The sequence below is a fragment of the Syngnathus acus genome, unplaced genomic scaffold, assembly GCF_901709675.1.
Source record: "Syngnathus acus unplaced genomic scaffold, fSynAcu1.2, whole genome shotgun sequence".
NCBI classification, from domain to species: Eukaryota; Metazoa; Chordata; class Actinopteri; order Syngnathiformes; family Syngnathidae; genus Syngnathus; species Syngnathus acus.
Genome location: NW_023590217.1, coordinates 5,434 through 22,915, shown reverse-complemented (window position 1 = coordinate 22,915; position 17,482 = coordinate 5,434). Strand labels below are relative to the sequence as shown.

At 49.1% G+C, this 17,482-nt stretch overlaps 1 protein-coding gene across 1 annotated transcript; it reads right to left on the bottom strand.

Annotated features, from left to right (window-relative positions):
- Nucleotides 1-2,066: 2,066 nt before the first annotated feature.
- Nucleotides 2,067-6,388, bottom strand: LOC119118694. Its single transcript, XM_037245605.1, has 3 exons — nt 3,226-6,388; nt 3,111-3,181; nt 2,067-2,300 (listed from the first exon to the last, which is right to left on the bottom strand). The coding sequence occupies exons 1-3, from the start codon at nt 5,378-5,380 to the stop codon at nt 2,067-2,069; spliced, it is 2,460 nt and encodes an 819-aa protein (XP_037101500.1). The 5' UTR covers nt 5,381-6,388.
- Between the last annotated feature and the right edge of the window lie 11,094 nt (nt 6,389-17,482).

The window sequence follows — 17,482 nt, the reverse complement described above, 5'->3', positions numbered from 1 at the left end:
AGGTCATCACCAGTTACTCTAGTAATCAGCGACCAGCACACTGTCGGTCCTTTCTTCCCCCCGCGGCTCCTGTTGAGTCACCAGGGTATATTGGCCCTTCGGTGACAACGGGCCAACGGTTTTCTCGATCAACCGAACAGTGAGTGATCTAATACATGGAATACAGCAACAACCGCATAAAATCATTATTGTAGTAAAAATAGCCACAGCAACCAGCACAGACATGATGAGGCCTTTCCAGTTTCCGAACGTTTTCATCCAATCAGACCAAATATCGGTGCGTACACCTGAATGATCTTTCATCTTTTTATTCAGTATCCTTAGTCCTTCCAATGCCCGGGTCAGTCGGCCCCCTGGTGCCGTGTTGTTGGGGATGAAAGTACAACATGCATCCCCGAACATTCCGCACACACCATGTTCCTTAGCCAATAGCATGTCCAACGCAATTCTATTTTGGAACGACATCAATGACGTCGCGGCCAATTGTTCATGGACCGCTGCAAATGATTCAGCTGTATAATTACCCAGCCGTTGGACATTGTAATGAATATAATTAATACGGTCAACATTTTTATTGGGGGTGATCCATAAGAAAATGCTTTCGAATCCCGAGGACACTTGATTAACGAGTTTATACTCATCTGGCACACCCCGGGGCACTCCTATAGCGTCAATATATGTCGGATCGTTGTCGCTCAACCATGGGGGCAAAACGTCTCTTTTGGCTCGCCTTAGGAGCCCCGCCAATGGGAACTCCATGTTCCAATTGAGATTCTGTATTTCAATGGGGACAACCACCACAGGCATTATCAAAGACACAAGGGCACAGATACCTGATGCATTCTTCGGCAAGCGATCATATAATTTGTTGTCACCACACCACAACCAGAGGTCTGCACGAGAGAGAGGAGAGGGGACATTCAAAAACAAATTTATCCTGCACCATGTGTGATCTATTGTCCCAATACTTATGCCGTTTCCCTTTAACTTTAAACATGTCATATTTTGTTGAGTCACATGGCTATCAAAAATGGGCTTTCTTTTCTCCAAGCCCACGACTGGGAAAATATCATTATAAATCAAACAATCGCCACTGGTCCTGGACTGGGTCAACACCTGTAAAACACATGCTGATTCTATTGCAGCTGGAACAATTTTTAACACTACTCTTGCTTCGAGACAAACCACACAATCTTCACCAGTTGCATTAGCAGCTTGTTCCGCCATCAAAAGCCAATTATTGTTTACAGCGGTGACTCCCGTAGTGACCCGAAACCAATCATCTACGCTCCTAATCGCTTTCGCTAAAATTCGGGGGTCTGTTGAGGGACTCAAAGATACTTCTTGTTTGGCATCCTCACCTTGACAGAGGAACATCTGCCAATACGGGTATTTATACACATATATGTTTAACTGGAAACCCCAGCACCCTACTGTGCGTCTTCCTAAATGTAAATCGTGTGAAGCATTAACCCACAAGGTGATGCCTGTCTGCGTTTTTTCCCCTTTTATCATTTGCTGATGTTGTTTTGCTTGAACACTAGTCCCCCATGACTTATACCAATCTTTAGTGTCCCATACCAGATCTTTCCAACCCCTATTTACCAAGTCGTTGGTCAAATACCAATCATAATCCCGATAATCCTGTCCTCTAATCTGCCCGTTCACCAAACTTTCAAACGGTATGATAATTTGTACTGTCACGTTTTTAGGGATGCAAACCTGGATCCCCCATTTAAATGATTGGACCGGTTCGCAGTGTCCCCGGTGTGTCTGAGTGACCCCGGTCACTTGTCTTTTGGACCGGATGTTTAAATGATGCTCAGACATGATGTTGTTTGTGGTGTGTGAAATTTGAATCTGGGACGTTTTCTGCTGGAAGGTCTCATCAATCGTCATCACTGTCCACACAAAAATACAACCTACAAATAACAGTCCTAAAATTAATCTCGCAAATTTCGAAAAACCATTCGGGCCCTCCCCTTTCCTTCTCCGTATTGCTTCCCCTACTCCTTCTGTTCCCCCCCTCTTGGCCGGGTCCGGGACACGGCCAACCAGGAATACCTTCATCCTGACGGAACAAACTCTGGGGCCGGACGGAGTTGTGAGTAGTGATACCACCGGCGTCCTTTGAAGTCGAGTTGGGCCGCGTGAGACGTCCTGGCCAAGACACGAAAGGGGCCCTTCCACCGGGGGTCCGTCCACTTCCTGGAGATGACTCGGACGTACACGTACGGCGTGAGCTGTTTCTCCACCGACACACCTTCCTCCGCCGCAGCCGCAGCGGATTTTTCTCCAAGCTGTGCAGAAACACTGGACACCAAAGCAGACAAATAGGACCAGTATGCTGTATGAGATAAATTAGGTACCGGAACATCCTCTGGTGGGACGAGCGTCGTCGCTGGTCCTGGCATTAGACGGCCCGTCATCAACTCAAACGGTGCGAATCCAGTGCTCCTGTTAACGGATTGTCTCACAGACAGCAAAGCAAGCGGAAGTGCTTGTAGCCAATTCATTGCCGTCTGAGCCATAATTTTGGCCAATTTCTCTTTTAGCGTTCGGTTAAGTCGTTCAACGCGGCCTTGAGACTGAGGATGGTAGACACACCCGAATCGATGCTTCAACCCCAAAATTGATTCTACCTTGGCCAAGGCTTTGTTGTTAAAGTGTGTACCATTGTCAGAACGGATCAAGGCCGGAAAACCGTGGGTAGGGATGATCAAAGCCTTGATCACCGCAGCAGAATCTTCCTTCGAGCACGGATATGCCTCCGGCCAGCCCGAGTAAGCGTCAACCAACACAAGCAAAAAGCGTTTTCCATTCACTCTTGTATTCATGTCTGTGAAATCAATGATCACCTCTGCCCCCGGCCATGGGGCCGGCTGAAACAGGCCGGGCTTAGGCTTCAACGTAGGGCGTGCATTGAACGTCTGACAAGACTCACAATCCGCAACGAATTTCCAGACCACATCTGAGAGTTTGGGATGCCACCAACTTCGAAGATGGATCATCATGGCATGGGGACCCACATGGGAAGGTGTGTGAGCCTGTGTCAGGACCTCCGACATCAGCCTTCCCTCCGGAAGAGCTGGCTGTCCTTTGGGTCCTACCCACAAGCCATCTGATCGTTTGACAGCCTTTGCTGCCAGCCAGACCGATTTTGTTCCGGGGACGTGGCACCCTGGGCGGCACACAGATCGGCATGCGAGAGTGACAGAGGCAAACAGGAGTCGGGGTGTTCCCCGTCCACAATTAGTGGACCGCGGGACACCATCATGTCCTCTGCCCCGCCATACCCGGCCGTCTGCTTGGCCAATTCATCAGCCGCTCGATTCCCCCTAGCTACTAAGGTGTCAGCTTTGGAGTGACCAGGCACTTTGACAATGGCCACCTCGCTCGGGTACTTCAATGCCTCAAACAAATGCAACATCAAATCCTTGTGCGCAATCTCCGAGCCCCTGGCCGTCGTGAACCCATTCTGCAGCCACCCCACCAGATCGAGTAAAGCCGCCGACACCGCATAAGCGGAGTCAGAATAGATGGTCACGGCTTCCCCCTTGCATTGTCGTAAAGCTAACACCAGAGCAAAGACTTCTGCCGCCTGGGCCGATGGGTGGGTGTTGAGCTTCATCACTTTAAGAGGCTGGAAGGAACCATCCCTCCACTCGACCGCAGCCGCGGCCGCATGGAGGGAGCCCATCCTGTCTCTCCAGCAGCAGCCATCTGTGAACACCACACGACCGTGCCCGAGCGGAGTGGAATAGAGGTCAGGTCGGACTTTCGCCACCGTCTGGACCTTTGATGCACACTCATGGGGTCCCACCAACAATTGATCGGCCATGTTCACTCCGGAATGGACATAGTTGACATTTGGGGCAGTCAATATTTTCAACAACCGTGTTTGTCGCAGTGGAGTCAACGTGAACGCCGCCGATGCGACAAATGAAGACACTGCATGATCAGTTAACACATAAACTGGATGCCCCATGACCGTGTGGGCTGTTTTGAGTAAGACCTTTGCCAGGCCAGCCGCATATCTGGAACAATCGGGTTGTCGTTGCTCAATGTTGTCCAAGGGGACGCTGCAATACATCAACACTGCACGTCCATGCTGCATTTTCTGGTACAGAGCTCCATTCACAACTTTCCCTGAAATAGAGACATCTAGATGGAAGGGCAGAGTGTAGTCAGGAGTGGCCAAAGCCGCAGCAGAGGCCAGCTCCTGCACCAGTGACACAAAGACCTCAGCAGCCTCCGGTGTCCAAACCAGGCAAGCCCTGAGATTCCTCGCCCCCTGTTCGCGGATCAGGGCCCGTAGGACACCAGTTTTGTCAGCAAAACAGGGTATGTAATGTCTGCTGTAGCCGCACAACCCCAGGAATGATAGCATCTCCTGGACGGTGGCGGGCCGTGGGTGTCGGAGGATGGAGCTTCTATGTTCAGGCGACATGGCGAGGCCACTAGGGGTCAACACACGTCCCAGAAAAGTGACCTGTTGGCGACAGCATTGCAGTTTCTTTCTTGACACCTTGAACCCTTTCTCCCCTAACCACAACAACACTTTCTTTGTTCCTTCAAGACACGTCTGCTCGTCTTTTGCTGCAATCAACAAATCATCGACATATTGCAACAACAATGTGCCATCCGGCATTTGGCATGGTTCGAGGAGTTCTTTGAGGACCTGATTGAACAATCCTGGCGAATTTTTGAATCCCTGCGGCATGCGTGTGTATTGCAATTTCATCCCTTTGTAAGTGAAGGCGAACACGTGCCGCACTGAGGGGGAAAGCGGGAGGCAGAAGAAGGCATTAGCCAAATCAATTACGGTGAACCACTGATAGGCAGGGTTCAATGATGCAAGGATTCGGTGCGGGTCTGGCACGGGAAGAACAGGAGTTATAGTGACATCATTTACTGCTCTCAAATCATGTGCCATGCGCCATGTTTTCCCATCTGCTTTTTGGACTGGCCTTAACGGGGTGTTCCATTCGGAGCATGACACTTCCAACACCCCTGCGTCCCAGAGGCCGCACAGAGTGTCTTCCATGCCTTGGTCCGCCTCACTCGGCCAACGATATTGGGGTCGTTTGATAGGCTGCGTCTCATCCATTTGGAGATCAATAGGGGCCATCGAGTGACAAAACCCGACATCAAATGGACCTTGGGACCACAAGGTGTCGGGCAAGGCCGCGAGCATTACTTCAGCGTCCTCATGATCAGTTAATTCCCTGCCATGTGTGCGAGATACCAACATCATCTCCAGCAGCCCTGAGTCTACCATGGGTTGTTTAATTTGGTAAGCTTTCTGAGACTCTGACCAATACAAATTAGGGATGTGTGTTTTCCGCCAGTCGGTTTGCAGCAACAAATGTTTGACCATTGAGCCCAATTGTCTGGCTTCATGACCTGGGGCAAGAGCTAGCGAAATGTGTGGTACCCCTTTTTTCTGTCATTTTGAACCACTGCATTTGTTCAGGTGTTAATTCAGTAGCTGCTGCAACTCCCTCTTTACCAATCAAAATGCATGATGAAGTTAAATCCCACATGTGCCCTTCAATTTCTTCAAACAAATCCCGATAAACATCATCACTTTTTCGGTCATAATATAGAGTGCAATGCAAAGGATCAACAGGTGGGTGGTATGGCGCCAGTGAGCAGATCCAGGGCTTCCACAGTAGGTAGGTCGAGAACACACCGCCACCAGCAGGGGTTTCTGGCTCCAGCCTGGCCCAGTAGATGGTTGCAGTTTCTGCTTCTGTCTGTAGGGGCGCCATCAGCCACTGGCCATGTTGTTGTAGCTGCTGTGAGCACGGAATGCTGACACCATTTGGAAATTGAATTATCACTCCCTCCGGCCCACACAGGATTTTAGCTTCAACGGCTGACAGCAAATCCCTCCCCATCAAATTGATCGGAGTGTCTGTAGAATGGATATATTTGTGCCACAGTCTACACCCCGTCTGGGTGATCACCGTCTCAAGTGGTTTGGTAAAAGGCAGAGTTCGTGGTTGTCCCGAAAAGCCGACTAAAGTTGTTGTTTTCTTTGACAGTGAGGATACAGGTAGGGCAGTGTTTATTGATGAATAAGTTGCTCCTGTGTCCACCAGCATCTGCACAGGTTTTCCCTCCACTGTCACATGAAGCATTGGCTCCGCCGCGCCACTGCTTCTCTGGCTTCCCGGGCAGCCCTATTCAAATTGTCCACACCAGAGATCATCATGTTGGTAGTACTGACCTCCGTGTGTTTGTGGCTGTTGCCAGGGCCGTCCACCAAATGGAGCTGTTGCTGCCTGTTGCATCGGCGCCCCGGGTTGGCGTGGGGGGCCTCCGGCTGGGCGGGCGGCTCCGCGCGGTCGACTTTGTGGGCATCCTCTTGCCCAATGATCGGTTTCGCCGCAGATGAAGCATGCGTTGGATGGGTCGGGTTGGTATGTCATCCTGCCCGGGTAAGCGGGTGCACTCCCTCCCCGGCCTCTGTATCCACCCCGGAACTGGCCCCTCCCGCGCCCAACCACCTGAGGAGCCTGTGACATTTGCATTTCCTTTTTCTGTGATTTTGACTGTTTAGCTTCACCATGCATCTTTGCCAATTGTAATTTCAGCAACTGTTTTGATAATGCGTCTGTCTCGTTCTCAACTTTAGCTTGTGACTCAGTGAACGTTCTGCAGTGATACAAAAGATGACGTTTAAATCGTGCTTCGGCACAAACCAGAATGTCAGGGTCTGACATCAGCTGCTGCTTCACGTCTGGCGGAAGTCCATCCACTAGCGCCGTCCGGAAGAGCACCTCTGCCTCGGGCGAGAGAGCCGGATGACGACCTGTAGTTTCAATCCAACTTTCCACACATGTTACATAATGCTGTGCTGGTGACATTTTCACATCATAAGGAAACATAGTGGGGGCCAGATCGGTGGGTTGTGGGAAAGTCAATTTAATGTTTTCAAACAGGGGCGCTGCTACTTGTGGCAAGGGCACCTCCCTCCCCAGTCTCGCTGTGCCTGCTGCTTCCTCAATCGCCTGCAATTGTACTAGAGAGCATGCTCCTGCCAATGTCTGACGCATGTCACCGAGTGTACAGCTCTGCCCACTCATCAGAGCCAAAAATTTGTTCAGCCACACTTTACCTCCTCTGTGAAGTGGGGGCATTTTTTCCATCATCGCAGTCACATCACGGAGCACCATAGGCTCGTAGTGCTGGCCGCCTGGTGTGGTCACCAGCGGACACATTAATTCATTTTTCTGCCCCTCGGTCTGCGTCATCTGACCCTGACCACTCCGCAAATTGTATCCTTTCCGCATCTCTTTCTCTCCCTGCCTGTACCTCTTTCTACTATCCTGATTCGCGTACTGTAACATTTTCCTCTGTTGCATTACAACGTTATCTTCCCCCTCCCCCTCGCTGCTATCACACTGTGGAAGCTCTTTCTGTCTCCGCTCGCCCTTTGCGTCTTCTCGTCTCACTTTTTCTGTTGCCCATTTCAACATCTGCATTTCCAGTCTACGCTGCTCCTCAGCTTGATCAACTTTTTTCTTTAGCTCCTCATTTTCAGCACTAAGTCTCTGCCAACTTTCTCCTTTCGTCACGTTGGAGGAGTGGGGGCTCGGGCCGGGGGTGGATGTGACCACGTGGGCTATATCCCCCTCCCGGGCCCGGCGCCTCTCTTTATTTACTGCTTGTTCAATCAGCTGCACAATGCTCTGATCTGCCCTTTCGCCTTCGCCCTCAACATCCAACACCATCCGGCCACCCAACGTCACCACCGGAGCCATCACTCCGGGGGCGCCGTACGGCGGCGGTCCAACATTGGTCACTCCGAGTGTGGGGGCACTCGGGTGTGTCACATCATGCAAAGATGGATAAATGCCCTTGTATTCATTCCTTTCCTCGTCTATTTTCACCACTTTCTCTACCTTCTCTGCTCTTCTCTCACTCTCTGCATGTTCTACGGGAATTTTCTTTTGAGTAGCGAACAAAGCTGTTGCAGCTGTCGCCAAATTGTGCAGAGAGCGCCGCTCTTCCTCTTTTTCCCTAATGTGCTTCTCTAGCAACCTGCGCTTGCGCCAGTCGGCGCCTTTTTTCTCAACCTCTAGGTCAAGCTTTCCTTTCAACACCACACACTCTTTTTTCTGCAATTGCCTTGCCAGGCGTTCCATGTCCCAAGCTGTTGGGAAGCCCTGAAACAATTTGTCAGCTTCCAATTTCACGAAGACTTTTCTGTGTTTCATGCGCTCCTTTGCAACTTCTTTTCGGTCAAATCCACTCACAATTTGCGCTTCCACATCAGCATACAATCCTTCAACCTCATTCCATTCATTCCTCTCACCACACACACTCTCACTCCATTCATTCCTCTCACCACACACACTCCCCCCAATTTGGTTGCTCATTTTGGACATTTTAGCGGTCTTATCTCTCACAGGAGGAACTGTTATCACCGGATACTTTTTGAGGAGGCCTCACTTCTCCTCGGGGATCTCAAAAAACACCCCAGCTATTTGAATACGATCGTCACCGCACCCTTGTCCGCCACGACGAAGCACTAGGTCCCTGACCTATTCTTAGTACGCGTAAGTCCCTGACTTTACCGTACACGTTACACACGTAAGTTCACTAGGTCCCTGACCTATTCTTAGTACGCGTAAGTCCCTGACTTTACCGTACACGTTACACACATAAGTTCCACGACGAAGCACTAGGTCCCTGACCTATTCTTAGTACGCGTAAGTCCCTGACTTTACCGTACACGTTACACACGTAAGTTCCAAACTTACTTAACTTCTTGCACACCTTATTTGATCTGAACGACAGTCTCCTCTTAAATTTCCTCTTTCAATTTGCAGAATTTCGACATATAGTAACAGGTATTCTGCTTACCTCATCAGTGATGAGCTCAGGGTTGAGGAGACGTCGTACCAGCTCAACGTTGTGCGCTTATTCCTTATTCCCAAACGGTACGCCGACCGGGAGACAGCTGTCCCAGACTAACTGTCCGATGACCTGGATACAGACCACGAGTTTGTCAATTACCCTTCTCTTGACATCACGTTCGGGGTCACCAAGAAATTGTTAGGTTACGGATTTTAGCTATTGATCTGACTCCAAATTATGATCAACACTTAACACAAGAGTTGTTACGTCCAAATCTACACACTGTCGCACCTAACAATTCTGCGAGTTCGTTCTGTCAAAGAGAAGACCAGTAGATCAATTAGGCCGAATTTACCAATTGTTTAATCCTGACAAAGCAAACTAATACAGGCCTGGGTCTCGGGTCCCTAACACAAAAACTCGTGTGCCTTCGTGACCATCAAAGACAACACATTCTTCCGGGTTGCCCAGTTTAAAGAAACACAATATGAATATTCAAGCATGCAAAATATTGTGTGGTGATTGGTCGATGGTCGATGGTCGTCTCCTCCTGGTTTGGGTTTTTCCCCTGCTCAGCACAGGTGTCTGGACCACAAAGACGAGTTGTTCTTCACCGGCCTTGAGATATCCTCCCTGTCTGGTCATCCTGTTCCACAATACTTTGTAGAGAACAAATTCATTGTAGCCTGCACATTCCTTTCCACTTATTAATCACCACACGAGTACACTACTACTGATATGATTGATATGATTATAAGTCTAGCGCTGTCTTAACAAAATATGTTTGCAAACTGCCGAAAGCACATTTCCCTTTAGTTGGCATAGTAAAAAGCGCTCTTGGGGGCTTCAGAGTGCCCAGTTTATCACTGCGCATGCAGAAATGACCACCTGCAACGTTTGGTTTATGTTTTATAAGCATTTTTAGTTTTATTGCTTAAATCGCATTTTCTCGACGAGCTGAGCACGTTTTCTGGATGGTGCCTCTCCCGTCACTCTGGTTAGGTTGGCAAAGTAAAAAGCGCTCTTGGGTGCTTCAGAGTGCCGAGTTTATCACTGCACATAAAGAAATGACCACCTGCAACGTTTGGTTTATGTTTATGAGCATTTTTAATTGTATTGCTTAGAGCGCATTTTCTCGACGAGCTGAGCACTATTTCTAGTAAAAAGCGCTCTTGGGTGCTTCAGAGTGCCGGGTTTATCACTGCGCATGCAGAAATGACCACCTGCAACGTTTGGTTTATGTTTTATAAGCATTTTTGTTTTATTGCTTAAATCGCATTTTCTCGACGAGCTGAGCACGTTTTCTGGATGGTGCCTCTCCCGTCACTCTGGTTAGGTTGGCATAGTAAAAAGCGCTCTTGGGGGCTTCAGAGTGCCCAGTTTATCACTGCGCATGCAGAAATGACCACCTGCAACGTTTGGTTTATGTTTTATAAGCATTTTTAGTTTTATTGCTTAAATCGCATTTTCTCGACGAGCTGAGCACGTTTTCTGGATGGTGCCTCTCCCGTCACTCTGGTTAGGTTGGCAATAGTAAAAAGCGCTCTTGCGGTGCTTCAGAGTGCCGAGTTTATCACTGCACATAAAGAAATGACCACACTGCCACCGTTGGTTTTATGTTTTATAAGCATTTTTAGTTTTATTGCTTAAATCGGCAATTTTCCTCGACGAGCTGAGCCACGTTTTCCTGGACTGGTGCCCTCTCCCAGTCACTCTGTTAGGTTTGGCAAAGTAAAAAAGCGCTTCTTTGGGTTGCTTCAGAGTGCCGAGTTTATCACTGCACATGAAAGAAATGACCACCTGCAACGTTTGGTTTATGTTTTTATGAGCATTTTTAATTGTATTTGCTTAGAGCGCATTTATCTCGACCGAGCTGAGCACTATTTCTAGTAAAAAAGCGCTCTTGGGTGCTTCAGAGTGCCGGGACTTATCAGCTGCCGCATGCAGAAATGACCACCTGCAACGTTGGTTTATGTTTTATAAAGCATTTTTTGTTTTTGCTTAAATCGCATTTTTCTCGACGAGCTGAGCACGTTTCCCTGGATGGTGCCTCTCCCGTCACTCTGGTTAGGTTGGCATAGTAAAAAGCGCTCTTGGGGGCTTCAGAGTGCCCAGTTTATCACTGCGCATGCAGAAATGACCACCTGCAACGTTTGGTTTATGTTTTATAAGCATTTTTAGTTTTATTGCTTAATCGCATTTTCTCGACGAGCTGAGCACGTTTTCTGGATGGTGCCTCTCCCGTCACTCTGGTTAGGTTGGCAAAGTAAAAAGCGCTCTTGGGTGCTTCAGAGTGCCGAGTTTATCACTGCACATAAGAAATGACCACCTGCAACGTTTGGTTTATGTTTTATGAGCATTTTTAATTGTATTGCTTAGAGCGCATTTTCTCGACGAGCTGAGCACTATTTCTAGTAAAAAGCGCTCTTGGGTGCTTCAGAGTGCCGGGTTTATCACTGCGCATGCAGAAATGACCACCTGCAACGTTTGGTTTATGTTTTATAAGCATTTTTTGTTTTATTGCTTAAATCGCATTTTCTCGACGAGCTGAGCACGTTTTCTGGATGGTGCCTCTCCCGTCACTCTGGTTAGGTTGGCATAGTAAAAAGCGCTCTTGGGGGCTTCAGAGTGCCCAGTTTATCACTGCGCATGCAGAAATGACCACCTGCAACGTTTGGTTTATGTTTTATAAGCATTTTTAGTTTTATTGCTTAAATCGCATTTTCTCGACGAGCTGAGCACGTTTTCTGGATGGTGCCTCTCCCGTCACTCTGGTTAGGTTGGCAAAGTAAAAAGCGCTCTTGGGTGCTTCAGAGTGCCGAGTTTATCACTGCACATAAAGAAATGACCACCTGCAACGTTTGGTTTATGTTTTATGAGCATTTTTAATTGTATTGCTTAGAGCGCATTTTCTCGACGAGCTGAGCACTATTTCTAGTAAAAGCGCTCTTGGGTGCTTCAGAGTGCCGGGTTTATCACTGCGCATGCAGAAATGACCACCTGCAACGTTTGGTTTATGTTTTATAAGCATTTTTTGTTTTATTGCTTAAATCGCATTTTCTCGACGAGCTGAGCACGTTTTCTGGATGGTGCCTCTCCCGTCACTCTGGTTAGGTTGGCATAGTAAAAAGCGCTCTTGGGGGCTTCAGAGTGCCCAGTTTATCACTGCGCATGCAGAAATGACCACCTGCAACGTTTGGTTTATGTTTTATAAGCATTTTTAGTTTTATTGCTTAAATCGCATTTTCTCGACGAGCTGAGCACGTTTTCTGGATGGTGCCTCTCCCGTCACTCTGGTTAGGTTGGCAAAGTAAAAAGCGCTCTTGGGTGCTTCAGAGTGCCGAGTTTATCACTGCACATAAAGAAATGACCACCTGCAACGTTTGGTTTATGTTTTATGAGCATTTTTAATTGTATTGCTTAGAGCGCATTTTCTCGACGAGCTGAGCACTATTTCTAGTAAAAAAGCGCTCTTGGGTGCTTCAGAGTGCCGGGTTTATCACTGCGCATGCAGAAATGACCACCTGCAACGTTTGGTTTATGTTTTATAAGCATTTTTGTTTTATTGCTTAAATCGCATTTTCTCGACGAGCTGAGCACGTTTTCTGGATGGTGCCTCTCCCCGTCACTCTGGTTAGGTTGGCATAGTAAAAAGCGCTCTTGGGGGCTTCAGAGTGCCCAGTTTATCACTGCGCATGCAGAAATGACCACCTGCAACGTTTGGTTTATGTTTTATAAGCATTTTTAGTTTTATTGCTTAAATCGCATTTTCTCGACGAGCTGAGCACGTTTTCTGGATGGTGCCTCTCCCGTCACTCTGGTTAGGTTGGCAAAGTAAAAAGCGCTCTTGGGTGCTTCAGAGTGCCGAGTTTATCACTGCACATAAAGAAATGACCACCTGCAACGTTTGGTTTATGTTTATGAGCATTTTTAATTGTATTGCTTAGAGCGCATTTTCTCGACGAGCTGAGCACTATTTCTAGTAAAAGCGCTCTTGGGTGCTTCAGAGTGCCGGGTTTATCACTGCGCATGCAGAAATGACCACCTGCAACGTTTGGTTTATGTTTTATAAGCATTTTTTGTTTTATTGCTTAAATCGCATTTTCTCGACGAGCTGAGCACGTTTTCTGGATGGTGCCTCTCCCGTCACTCTGGTTAGGTTGGCATAGTAAAAAGCGCTCTTGGGGGCTTCAGAGTGCCCAGTTTATCACTGCGCATGCAGAAATGACCACCTGCAACGTTTGGTTTATGTTTTATAAGCATTTTTAGTTTTATTGCTTAAATCGCATTTTCCTCGACGAGCTGAGCACGTTTTCTGGATGGTGCCTCTCCCGTCACTCTGGTTAGGTTGGCAAAGTAAAAAGCGCTCTTGGGTGCTTCAGAGTGCCGAGTTTATCACTGCACATAAAGAAATGACCACCTGCAACGTTTGGTTTATGTTTTATGAGCATTTTTAATTGTATGCTTAGAGCGCATTTTCTCGACGAGCTGAGCACTATTTCTAGTAAAAAGCGCTCTTGGGTGCTTCAGAGTGCCGGGTTTATCACTGCGCATGCAGAAAATGACCACCTGCAACGTTTGGTTTATGTTTTATAAGCATTTTTTGTTTTATTGCTTAAATCGCATTTTCTCGACGAGCTGAGCACGTTTTCTGGATGGTGCCTCTCCCGTCACTCTGGTTAGGTTGGCATAGTAAAAAGCGCTCTTGGGGGCTTCAGAGTGCCCAGTTTATCACTGCGCATGCAGAAAATACCACCTGCAACGTTGGTTTATGTTTTATAAGCATTTTTAGTTTATTGCTTAAATCGCATTTTCCTCGACGAGCTGAGCACGTTTTCTGGATGGTGCCTCTCCCGTCACTCTGGTTAGGTTGGCAAAGTAAAAAGCGCTCTTGGGTGCTTCAGAGTGCCGAGTTTATCACTGCACATAAAGAAATGACCACCTGCAACGTTTGGTTTATGTTTTATGAGCATTTTTAATTGTATTGCTTAGAGCGCATTTTCTCGACGAGCTGAGCACTATTTCTAGTAAAAGCGCTCTTGGGTGCTTCAGAGTGCCGGGTTTATCACTGCGCATGCAGAAATGACCACCTGCAACGTTTGGTTTATGTTTTATAAGCATTTTTTGTTTTATTGCTTAAATCGCATTTTCTCGACGAGCTGAGCACGTTTTCTGGATGGTGCCTCTCCCGTCACTCTGGTTAGGTTGGCATAGTAAAAAGCGCTCTTGGGGGCTTCAGAGTGCCCAGTTTATCACTGCGCATGCAGAAATGACCACCTGCAACGTTTGGTTTATGTTTTATAAGCATTTTAGTTTTATTGCTTAAATCGCATTTTCTCGACGAGCTGAGCACGTTTTCTGGATGGTGCCACTCCCGTCACTCTGGTTAGGTTGGCAAAGTAAAAGCGCTCTTGGGTGCTTCAGAGTGCCGAGTTTATCACTGCACATAAAGAAATGACCACCTGCAACGTTTGGTTTATGTTTTATGAGCATTTTTAATTGTATTGCTTAGAGCGCATTTTCTCGACGAGCTGAGCACTATTTCTAGTAAAAAGCGCTCTTGGGTGCTTCAGAGTGCCGGGGTTTATCACTGCGCATGCAGAAATGACCACCTGCAACGTTTGGTTTATGTTTTATAAGCATTTTTTGTTTTATTGCTTAAATCGCATTTTCTCGACGAGCTGAGCACGTTTTCTGGATGGTGCCTCTCCCGTCACTCTGGTTAGGTTGGCATAGTAAAAAGTGCTCTTGGGGCTTCAGAGTGCCCAGTTTATCACTGCGCATGCAGAAATGACCACCTGCAACGTTTGGTTTATGTTTTATAAGCATTTTTAGTTTTATTGCTTAAATCGCATTTTCTCGACGAGCTGAGCACGTTTTCTGGATGGTGCCTCTCCCGTCACTCTGGTTAGGTTGGCAAAGTAAAAAGCGCTCTTGGGTGCTTCAGAGTGCCGAGTTTATCACTGCGCATGAAGAAATGACCACCTGCAACGTTTGGTTTATGTTTTATAAGCATTTTTAATTGTATTGCTTAGAGTGCATTTTCTCGACGAGCTGAGCACGTTTTCTAGTAAAAAGCGCTCTTGGGTGCTTCAGAGTGCCGAGTTGAGTGCGTGGTTTAGCGTCCGCCCCCGGTCCCTTATGGGACCCTATTTGGCCCGCGGACCGGCTGGCGGGAGCTCCGTGAAAGCCTGTCCGCCCTCCGAGCACTCCTGCCGGGCGTGGGTTAGAGACCGCGCCCGGTCACTTATGGGACCCTAATTGGCCCGCGGACCGGCTGGCGGTACCTCCGTGAATGCCTATCCGCCGTCCGAGCACTCCTGCCGGGCCTGAGTTAGAGACCGCGCCCGGTCACTTATGGGACCCTAAATGGCCCGCGGACCGGCTGGCGGTACCACCGTGAAAGCCTATCCGCCCTCCGAGCACTCCTGCCGGGCGTGAGTTCGAGACCCGCGCCCGGTCACTTATGGGACCCTAAATGGCCGCGGACCGGCTGGCGGGAGCTCCGTGAAAGCCTGTCCGCCCTCCGAGCACTCCTGCCGGGCGTGGGTTAGAGACCGCGCCCGGTCCACTTATGGGACCCTAATGGCCCGCGGACCGGCTGGCGGTACCACCGTGAAAGCCTATCCGCCCTCCGAGCACTCCTGCCGGGCGTGAGTTCGAGACCCGCGCGCCCGGTCACTTATGGGACCCTAAATGGCCCGCGGACCTGCTGGCGGTACCCTCCGTGAATGCCTATCCCGCCCTCCGAGCACTCCTGCCGGGCCTGAGTTCGAGACCGCGCCCGGTCATGTATGGGACCCTGAATGGCCCGCGGACCGGCTGGCGGGACGTCCGTGGATGCCTATGCCGCCCTCCGAGCACTCCCGCCGGGCGTGGGTTAGAGACCGCGGCCCGGTCATGTATGGGACCTGAATGGCCCGCGGACCGGCTGGCGGGACCTCCGTGAATGCCTATCCGCCCTCCGAGCACTCCTGCCGGGCGTGGGTTAGAGACCGCGCCCGGTCAGTTATGGGACCCTAAATAGCCAGCGGACCGGCTGGCGGGACCTCCGTGAATGCCTATCCGCCCTCCGAGCACTCCTGCCGGGCCTGAGTTTGAGACCGCGCCCGGTCAGTTATGGGACCCTAAATAGCCCGCGGACCGGCTGGCGGGACTTCCGTGAATGCCTATCCGCCCTCCGAGCACTCCTGCCGGGCCTGAGTTTGAGACCGCGCCCCGGTCAGTTATGGGACCCTAAATAGCCCGCGGACCGGCTGGCGGTACCTCCGTGAATGCCTATCCGCCCTCCGAGCACTCCTGCCGGGCGTGGGTTTGAGACCGCGCCCGGTCAGTTATGGGACCCTAAATAGCCCGCGGACCGGCTGGCGGTACCCCTCCGTGAAAGCCTATCCGCCCTCCGAGCACTCCTGCGGGCGTGAGTTAGAGACCGCGCACGGTCACTTATGGGACCCTAAATGGCCCGCGGACCTGCTGGCGGGGCTTCCGTGAAAGCCTATCCGCCTTCCGAGCGCTCTTGCCGGGCGTGAGTTAGCGTCCGCGCCCGGTCGCCTCACGTCACTGTGGTTAAGTTGGCATAGTAAAAAGCGCTCTTGGGGGCTTCAGAGTGCCCAGTTTATCACTGCGCATGCAGAAATGACCACCTGCAACGTTTGGTTTATGTTTTATAAGCATTTTTAGTTTATTGCTTAAATCGCATTTTCTCGACGAGCTGAGCACGTTTTCTGGATGGTGCCTCTCCCGTCACTCTGGTTAGGTTGGCAAAGTAAAAAGCGCTCTTGGGTGCTTCAGAGTGCCGAGTTTATCACTGCACATAAAGAAATGACCACCTGCAACGTTTGGTTTATGTTTTATGAGCATTTTTAATTGTATTGCTTAGAGCGCATTTTCTCGACGAGCTGAGCACTATTTCTAGTAAAAAGCGCTCTTGGGTGCTTCAGAGTGCCGGGTTTATCACTGCGCATGCAGAAATGACCACCTGCAACGTTTGGTTTATGTTTTATAAGCATTTTTTGTTTTATTGCTTAAATCGCATTTTCTCGACGAGCTGAGCACGTTTTCTGGATGGTGCCTCTCCCGTCACTCTGGTTAGGTTGGCATAGTAAAAAGCGCTCTTGGGGGCTTCAGAGTGCCCAGTTTATCACTGCGCATGCAGAAATGACCACCTGCAACGTTTGGTTTATGTTTTATAAGCATTTTTAGTTTTATTGCTTAAATCGCATTTTCTCGACGAGCTGAGCACGTTTTCTGGATGGTGCCTCTCCCGTCACTCTGGTTAGGTTGGCAAAGTAAAAAGCGCTCTTGGGTGCTTCAGAGTGCCGAGTTTATCACTGCACATAAAGAAATGACCACCTGCAACGTTTGGTTTATGTTTTATGAGCATTTTTAATTGTATTGCTTAGAGCGCATTTTCTCGACGAGCTGAGCACTATTTCTAGTAAAAAGCGCTCTTGGGTGCTTCAGAGTGCCGGGTTTATCACTGCGCATGCAGAAATGACCACCTGCAACGTTTGGTTTATGTTTTATAAGCATTTTTTGTTTTATTGCTTAAATCGCATTTTCTCGACGAGCTGAGCACGTTTTCTGGATGGTGCCTCTCCCGTCACTCTGG

Excerpts from the sequence above, each read along its gene's own strand:
- LOC119118694 (XM_037245605.1), bottom strand. The coding sequence starts at position 5,380 with ATGGTCAAACATTTGTTGCTGCAAACCGACTGGCGGAAAACACACATC. Across the intron at positions 3,182-3,225 it reads CGGGGAACACCCCGACTCCT|GGTGCCACGTCCCCGGAACA; the intron begins GTTTGCCTCTGT and ends TGTGCCGCCCAG. Across the intron at positions 2,301-3,110 it reads AACGATCAGATGGCTTGTGG|CTTGGAGAAAAATCCGCTGC; the intron begins GTAGGACCCAAA and ends GTTTCTGCACAG.